Genomic DNA, 9,143 nt, shown 5'->3' with positions numbered 1-9,143 from the left:
CAATGTTTGAACCACACAAGGACAATCCTTCCTTTGTGTTCAGATAACCATACAACAAGAGACCCTCGGTCCCTTAACCAGTTTCTCTTTGAATAAGAAGAGGAAGAAGAAAAATTCTCTCTTTTAAGAGAAAGATAATACAATGAAGATCACTCAATGATTCCTTATTGAATTTGCAAGTGTTTTGGCCAAAGAATTTTTTAGAGGATAAGACAATTTGATTTTTGAGAGGATAAGACTTTTTTTTGTTCAATAAAAACTCTGAGGAAATTCGTGTCCCAAGTCACCTATATATGAAAAGATGTGACTGTTGGGAGTTATTTTCGAAAATTCCTCACTGGTAATCGATTACCAAAATGGTGTAATCGATTACACAGTTGTTTTCTGAAGAGTTGTGACTCTTCACATTTGAAATTTGAATTTTAACTCTGGTAATTGATTGCAGACTTTGAAATTTAAATTCAAATTTCTAAAGGTTGTTTTAAAATGTTTAAAACTTCTGGTAATCGATTATAAGCCTTGTGTAATCGATTATAAGCTTTCAAAAATATTTAAAAACATTTTAAAAACATTTCAGAAAGCATTTTGGTCACTGGTAATCGATTACCAAAGAGTAAATACCACTTTCATGAATTCTTAAAAAAATACTTTGGACATAACTTGTGCATCATCAATTTAGAAACTCTTTTTAAGACTCTAGAGACTAGATTCGTCATTTATCTTGTATTTCTTGGAGTCTTGCCTTGGATCAAACATGAGAAGCACGTTTCTTTGGCATCATCAAAACTTCATGACATATTTGCTTCTACATTCTTCACTCTTAGAATTGTTGTTGTCAATATCTTCTCATGTCATCATGAGACCTTTTTCTTTCCTAAGAACTTCTTCATGACAACTTTCATGTATGCTCAAATTTATTACACTCAAACCAAATAATCTCTACTTTGTCTTCCTTACTAACTTTCTTTTAAATCTTGCTACCTTGTCGACAAAAAGCTAGTTCTTAGTCTTTCATAATATCATCTAACAAATTCTTTTTTAGATTAGGGACATTTCATCTTTAGTCTCAAAGTAGTTTTCATCCTGAGAATTTTGTGTATCCTCACTCTCCTCCTCATCCTTTCTAACTTGGATAGACTTTATCTGTCTTTAGAGTTCCTAAATTTAAAAGCAATAGAATTTCTCTTCTTCACTAAACTTTTGTGGTTCAAATAGAGCTCATGGATCTTAGGAGATCTCAAAATATCTTCCATCTTTACGAAACTAAGATCCCCAGTTCTTGGAGAACAATGATCAATGATCTTAAGTTCTTAATTTCACTCCTTAAGAAGGTTGTCAAAAAGCTTGATGTTGTTTTCTTCTATGGTATCTATTTCTTAAGAGCTCTAAAATCGTTAATAAGAATTGTTTGGGATCTTCCAATTATGTCATTAATGGCCTCATCTTCCTTCATATATCTAACCAGTAGCTAGATTGATCTTTGTCCTCATCATATTGCTACTACCTTCATGGTGTCCTATATCTATTTAGTTGACTTGAAATCGAAGACTTTAATATCAGATACCTTGCCTTTGCATTAAATTTCATCTTGTTGGCATCATCTTGTGTCCATTCAAACTTAAGACAAAGAACTCCAAGAGATTAGTTCTTAGAGGTTCATGATCTACATTCAATATAATGACATAGGATACGGTGAGTGTATTTGTTAGGATGGGCTTTAAGAGGCCCAGATATATCTTTAAATTAAAGTAGTTGAAAGATTATATAGGTTGAAGTATATATTTGTATTATTGTTTTTATTATAAATAATGAGATGTTGACACTTGAATAATTATTATCCATTAATTAACATCCTTTAGGGGACATTCGATAGGACATAAATTTTTTATTTCTTGGGAATCATATGTTGAAAAACTTAATTTCTCATGTTTGGTAAGCATTTTAAGAAAATAACATTCCTAAGAAAAGATGTTTCTCAAAAATGTCTTTTAATTAACTTCCCACAAAATTTTTATCTTGGGAACATTTGGAAATCGGCCTACTTTCTAAGGTTTAATTTTTCTTTTTTACAACTATAAAAACATTGTTATCTTTATTAAATTATATAATATGGTAAATAATTAAAATAATTAGTAAAAATATGTGTAATTCTTTGATTGTTAGGAAACTTATTTAAAGATTGTCAATTGTCAACCAAATAAGTTTTATTCATTCCCAAGAAACATGATTCCCAGGAATAAAAAAAAATCCCCTACCAAACACATTCTTAGGGTTATATAAGTGTATCTTTCTTTACCTATTATCATCAATGAAAAATATAAGTGTTATTTTTATCTTCTTCCTAGTTTTCTTTATAGCTCTTTAATGGTGTTTTCCTAGGAGTAGAAGTATAGTAGTTTTAGCACTCTAACAAATGTTGCTTTCATCCGCTTACTCACCTCCCACGTCACCAACCATCACCCACTATAGCTATTACTCACCACCCGCACCCACCACCACCACCACCATCTACAGACATCTCTACTACCGTTCCCAAACCTCGCTGCAATGGCCATCGTTGTCATCCACCCAACATCAAGATTTTCCATCATAACCTTATTATTTTCTTACTCCACCACCAAACACAAATCTGCAGTCCACAATCGCAATTATCACTACCACCATGGTCACCACCACAATGGCAACTGACACCAATTTTTCCCTTTTGACTCATACCCCTCACACATACTTACTCTCACCCACCCTTAACACACTAAATCTTCCAAACATTAAATTTAATCTCACGAATCCATCTCCATCTTTCCTTTCCGACCCTCACGCTCCAACATTTCCTTCATTCCCCTCACCACTGTTAACTCAAAACACCACCCCAATACAACCCTCTTTCATTGAATCCTCAATGCTTTATTATGTTTTGTCAAATCCTCAACGGGGGGTTTTCAACCCATAACAACCTCCCCCTTCTCCCTTTCAATTTCAAAACACTCACTACAATGCTCGTTCTTCCATTTGTACCCCACCTTTCCAAAACCTTAACCAACATTTTTAGTTTATACACAACCAATATACCACCTAAAAACACGCATCAACCACCAATTCAACTACACTCCCACCCTACCCCTTGTTTCAATCACCACCAACAATAACATATGACACAAGCCTCTCACATATTCCTATGTTGTAATTGATAAATTCATATTTGATTGTATTTGGATGAGTTTTCATGTCATTTTCATGCATTTTGATATGTTTTATTTGGCAAAATTCACAATTTAGTGTAAGTTTATGAAAGACAAGTGCTTAAGAGATTTCATGTAAAAAAAAAAGCTAAATATCATGAATTTTTAGAGGTAATTAGAAGATCACTATCACGATAATTTTGAATGTGTGCGGTAATTTTGTACACGTGTGTTAACTCGTTGGCAAGTGTACCAAATCGTCACAAGTAGTAAAATTCTCGGAAGTCCAAGTGTCGAATCCACAGGGACTTTGTTTGTACTTAGATTAATGCAAACCCAATTTAAAAGCAAGAGATAAGAATTTAAAATAAAAGATAAAGAAAGATAGCAGATAAGGTAAAGAAAAGATAAGATATTTAAAGATAAAATTAGAAGATAAAAGAAAAGATAAGATATTAAAAGATAAAATTAGAAGATAAAAGAAAAGGATAAAAGATTGAAAGATCAAAATAGAAGATAAAATATTTAAATTGCGATAAAGATAGCTACTTCTACGAAATTCAAATAAATAAAATCTAAATCTACTAAATCTAAATACTTACTCCTAAAACCCAACAGTAAAATAAGGAATAACTACTTCTAAGAAAAACCAACAATAAAAATAGAGACTAAAATCTATATATTAAAATCGCTAAAACCTGACAAGTCTAATTAGTCTAGATATATGGATTCTGGATTTGTCTGTTATCAATACCAGTGAACTAATTCTGCCCCACATCTATCCATCTACTTGCCCCTGATGCCTCATGATGACAAGCCTACCTTAATTACCTATCTTCCAAATGCCCTTTGCGAAGACTCAATAACTAAGATGCCTTAAGATTACATTCTAGATGTTTGCTAAAGCATGGGCATTGAGGCATTAAGTCATGCTAACCCAATGATTTATTTCTTTAATTGTTCTATTAAGCGTTACCCTCTCCCGAGTGGTCTAACCCTTAAAACCGATTCACGCATTCATTCCTTATCCCTAATTAGGCTTTACCCTCTCCCGAGTGGCCTAAAGACTAATAGAAAACAAAGTCCAAGATGCAGAATAAGCAAGAAAGAAACGCAGATAAAAGAAACTGGAAGAAAAACCCTCTAAAAGATAACCCGATAATTTCCTCCTTTTAGTGTTCTCTTAAGCGTTACCCCCTCTCCTGAGTGGCCTAACCCTTAAAAAAAATTCAAGTATTCATTCTTTACCCCTAATTAGGCTTTACCCTCTCCCGAGTGGACTAAACCCTAACAGAAAGCAAGTTCAAAGATACAGGATGTAAAAAGAGAGAACGGTAAATAAATAAAGAACCTGGAGAGAATTCCTCTTTTTATTGATAACTCTTGAAATGCTCCATACATCATTGGCTTTTTAGGCCTGCCAGGCCCTAGCTAGGGGATTAGCCACTCATGGTCATGAGGGCTTTACAATGAGAGGAGGGGTGAAAGAAAGAAAGTAAATGAAACCCCTAGGAGAGGGGGTTCTGTGGTGGTGTGTCCTGTCCCTTGGACTGACTCTCTATTTATAGCTACTGAAGTGGGCTTTAGGCCTTCGTAGGCGCGCTTATCGCGACACCCTGCGCTTAGCGCGTGTACTTCCTGGCCCGCTTAACCCGTGACGCACGCTGAGCGTGCATATTGGGTTGGGCCTTCTTCAAATTTTCTTCTTTTCTTCAATTTTTCTGCCCTTTTTGCTTGTTACACCTCCAATTTTTATATCTGCACCCAAAAATTCAATTTAATTAATTTTCTAACTTTTAATCACAAATAAATGCTAAATAATTAATTTCATACCAATATTTGACTAATTTTCTACTATCAAAATACAATTATTTAGCAGTTATCAAAATCCCCCAAATTAAACTTTGCTTGTCCCCAAGCAAATAAAATTATTCCATTCTTAAGCAAAAATTTTCTCAAGTAAGTTCCAAGCATTCCAACACTTTCCATGACTTCAATTCCTTGATCCTTTGACTGGTCTCTTTGCATCTGTCATGATCTTAAAATAAAAGCATAAACACAAGAGCAGAAACAAGTCAATTATCTAGAATTCCAACAGGTCCGGCTTGCCTTACTTCCTTACAAAGCTGGTGTTTCTCTCTGCTCACAAGTGTCTGGTCAAGTGTTTGCAATTTTAACAACCTGTAAATAAAACTCAAGAGTTTTGTACTTCATCTCGGTTAAGGTTAGCCTTAATTACCTTCGGTGGATCACTAAGGACTTTTATGGCTTGTAATGGGGTCTGGCTAACAAAGAATCATGGTTTTTCTTGGAAATTCAAAATATAAGATTATAAGAGAGCATACATTCCAAAAATTTGATTTCTTGCCAAGACCTATTTCCCACTTTAAGCCCCTTTTTTCCTTTAGCACTTTCCACGGACACTTCTCTTTTTCATTCTGGCCCTTTTTATTTATTATATATATATATATATATATATATATATATATATATATATATATATATATATATATATATATATATATATATATATATTTCTTTTTCTTTTTCCATTTTTTTATCTTCTTTTTTTTCTTTTTTTTCAATAATAAGCATAATAATAACAATGGGCTCACAATTACTTAGAGGTGTTCTAGTGTGTGTTATTTCCTTGGCTACTTTACCCATTTGTTCAAAATCCCCCAAATTAAGGCCTTATTATCATTTGGAACCCTACTACTCTCTTAGAATCCTACACACGGTCAGGAATATCAATTTCTTGGCTTAGGGTTCTACTTAGAATAAATCATTATAATTCTTTCGGCTCAATATAGGTGCAAGGGATAAAATTATGTTGGGTTGGCTTTTTGGCTGAGTGGGTGAAATAAAGCAAACATGGCCTTGATCATATCCACCTTAAGTAACTAGTTTTAACAGTCCAAGAATGATGCAAAACTAAGAGTTTAAAAATAGGCGTTTTCTCTCACAATTAAGGTCACACTCTCACCGGGATTAATTCAGTATTAGCGTACCAGATGTGTCCTCATTCCATCAAGCTAACCTTTCCTTTTCCGTGAATCATGTTTCATTCCTTGATCTAACTTTTGCTTCCAAGACCAGTGTTTTCCAATGACTAGTAGCCTTTCAAGTGTTGGACCTTTCAGAACAAACTCAGAATTGTCATTTCTCAAGTTATCATGCAATTTATTTATTCACGCATAAATTTAAACTACTGAAATTAAATTGCTGAAATCAAAATGCATAAAATCAAAATAAAGAAAAGAAATAACACAACTATCCTAAAAAAAACAAAATGCGATTAACTAAAAGAGAGATAAAGTAAGAAATCCTGGGTTGCCTCCCAGTAAGCGCTTCTTTAACGTCATTAGCTTGACGAGTCAAATGCCTTCAAGGTGGCATGAAGGTCACGTAGAACACATCTTCCTTGCATTTTCGCCTCTTAGTTAGAGACGCCATGAAACTCGTGTATTTTGGAAGCACCTTCCACATTATTGCAAGAGAAGTGGTAGCGATCAAGGAAAGAATGACACTTAAGGCTTTCTCATGTTTTCCATGCCTTTCTTCCTTGACAATCAGTTGATGAGGAGGGGTATTGACTTGGAGAATACTTTCTTGCTGAATTTCTACTTGTGAGTACTTCTCCCATTGTTGTGCTTTCTCCTCATTTCTTTCTGTTTCTTCCTTCTTTTCTCCTTCCCCATCACGCACATCTTCCTCAGTTTTCTTTTCTTCCTCTTCTCTCTCAGTGAAAATTACCTTGCAATCCTCTTTGGGCTTCATCTCAGCATTTACCGCAAAGGTTTCAGTGGGCTTTTCAGCAATTGACTCAGCTAGTTGGCCTATTTGTATCTCCAGGTTTCTGATGGCTGCATCTGTGCTCTTTTGATGTGATCTCGTCTCCTGGATGAATGTTTTTTTCTCTTGAGCATTTGCCTGGATGAATGCCTTCGTCTCCTGAGCGTTTGCCCTTGTCTCTTGGATGAAACTTAAGAGCATTTCCTCTATACTGATAGGCGGCTTCTCTTGCTGACTCGGACCCTGACTAGGATGCTGATAGGGTGAACCCCCTTGGTTGAAGTTATTACTTGGATAATATCTCCAATCGTGGTCCTGCAAAAAATTATCGCTCTGATAGAATCCTGGTGGTCCTCTTTGATGGAATCCTTGATGATTATGACTGCCCATGTAGTTAACTTCATTGGATGCTTCATCTTGGACCATGCATAAGCCTGACTCATGTGTTCCTCCACATATGTGACATCCCCTTACCTTCATAACAGAAGAGTGAGAAGGACTTACCGCTTGTAGTTGCTGTGGAAGCTTGTTGAGGGTCTCTGTCAGGGCTTCTATTTGTTGGGACAACAACTTCTTTTGAGCCAAGATTGCATCTTGAGTGGTGAGTTCTAGAAGGCTTCTCTTTGTTGGTGCATATGTGCGATCACGAAGAATGGCGTGATCACTAGCTGCCATGTTTTCTATGAGTTTCATTGCCTCCTCCGATGTCTTTAGCTTGATCTTCCCTCCTGCGGATGCATCTAGTAATTGCTTTGATTGTGGTCGCAGGCCATCTATGAAGATGTTTAGTTGCACCGGTTCACTGTACCCATGTGTAGGTGTTTTCCTTAACAGTCCGCGGAAGCGGTCAAGTGCCTCGCTGAGGGATTCATCGAGAAATTGATGGAAGGAAGAGATTTCTAACTTCCCTTCAACAGTCTTTGATTCTGGAAAGTATTTCTTTAAGAATTTCTCTACAACTTCTTCCCATGTCCGCAAGCTATTCCCCTTAAACGAGCGAAGCCATATTTTTGCTTTACCTGCTAGTGAAAAAGAGAAAAGATTGAGGCGTGTTGCATTTTCAGGAACTCCTACTATCTTCACCATGTTGCAAATGTCGATATATATGGCCAGGTGTGCGTATGGATCTTCACTTGGTAGGCCATGAAATAGATTCCCTTGAATCAACTGGATCAAGGAATATGGATATGAGAAGTTGGCCGCCTGCACCTCTGGTCTGGCTATGCTGGTGAAGTATTGAGGTATAATAGGACTAGAGTAATCCTCTAGTGTCATCCTCGGACGATCTTTTGCCATGATGCATTCTTTAAAGAAGGAATATGCACTGTTCACAAAAGAAACAACTACCGTGCACATTATCACAGAATAAAAATTAAACTTAAATATCTTTTTTTTAATTTTTAAATTTTTTATTTATTTCTTTTAAAAAAAGAAAAGAATAAAGAGAAAAAATTGAAAAATAAAATGAAGCAACTAAAAAAAATAATAGATACAAAAAAAGAAAGTAAAATAAAATAAAAAAAAAAGTGAAAACTAATTGCTTTAAAATTGGAATATGCAAATAATCAAGTACGGAAAACAAAGTAATTTCCTCCTTTTAGTGTTCTCTTAAGCGTTACCCTCTCCCGAGTGGCCTAACCCTTAAAACAGATTCAAGTATTCATTCCTTACCCCTAATTAGGCTTTACCCTCTCCCGAGTGGACTAAACCCGAATAGAAAGCAAGTTCAGAGATACAGGATGTAAAAAGAAAGAACGGTAAATAAATAAAGAACCTGGAGGGAATTCCTCTTTTTATTGATAACTCTTGAAATGCTCCATACATCATTGGCTTTTTAGGCCTGCCAGGCCCTAGCTAGGGGATTAGCCACTCATGGTCATGAGGGCTTTACAATGAGAGGAGGGGTGAAAGAAAGAAAGGGAGTAAATGAAACCCCTAGGAGAGGGGGTTCTGTGGTGGTGTGTCCTGTCCCTTGGACTGACTCTCTATTTATAGCTACTGAAGTGGGCTTTGGGCCTTCGTAGGCACGCTTAGTGCGACACCCTGCACTTAGCGCGTGTACTTCCTGGCCCGCTTAGCCCGTGACGCGCGCTGAGCATGCATATTGGGTTGGGCCTTCTTCAAATTTTCTTCTTTTCTTCAATTTTTCTGCCCTTTTTGCTTGTTACA

The 9,143-nt window shown here is 35.8% G+C and overlaps 1 protein-coding gene across 1 annotated transcript; it reads right to left on the bottom strand.

Annotated features, from left to right (window-relative positions):
• Nucleotides 1–5,172: 5,172 nt before the first annotated feature.
• LOC100794810 (uncharacterized) lies at nucleotides 5,173–8,270 on the bottom strand. The gene is made up of 2 exons (XM_026124767.1): nucleotides 6,660–8,270; nucleotides 5,173–5,217 (listed from the first exon to the last, which is right to left on the bottom strand). The coding sequence occupies exons 1-2, from the start codon at nucleotides 8,268–8,270 to the stop codon at nucleotides 5,173–5,175; spliced, it is 1,656 nt and encodes a 551-aa protein (XP_025980552.1).
• Nucleotides 8,271–9,143: the final 873 nt, after the last annotated feature.

The sequence above is a fragment of the Glycine max genome, chromosome 12 (assembly GCF_000004515.6).
Source record: "Glycine max cultivar Williams 82 chromosome 12, Glycine_max_v4.0, whole genome shotgun sequence".
In the NCBI taxonomy this organism is placed as follows: Eukaryota; Viridiplantae; Streptophyta; class Magnoliopsida; order Fabales; family Fabaceae; genus Glycine; species Glycine max.
Note: the sequence above shows the minus strand (reverse complement) of the source record. Positions and strands in the feature narration are given on the sequence as shown.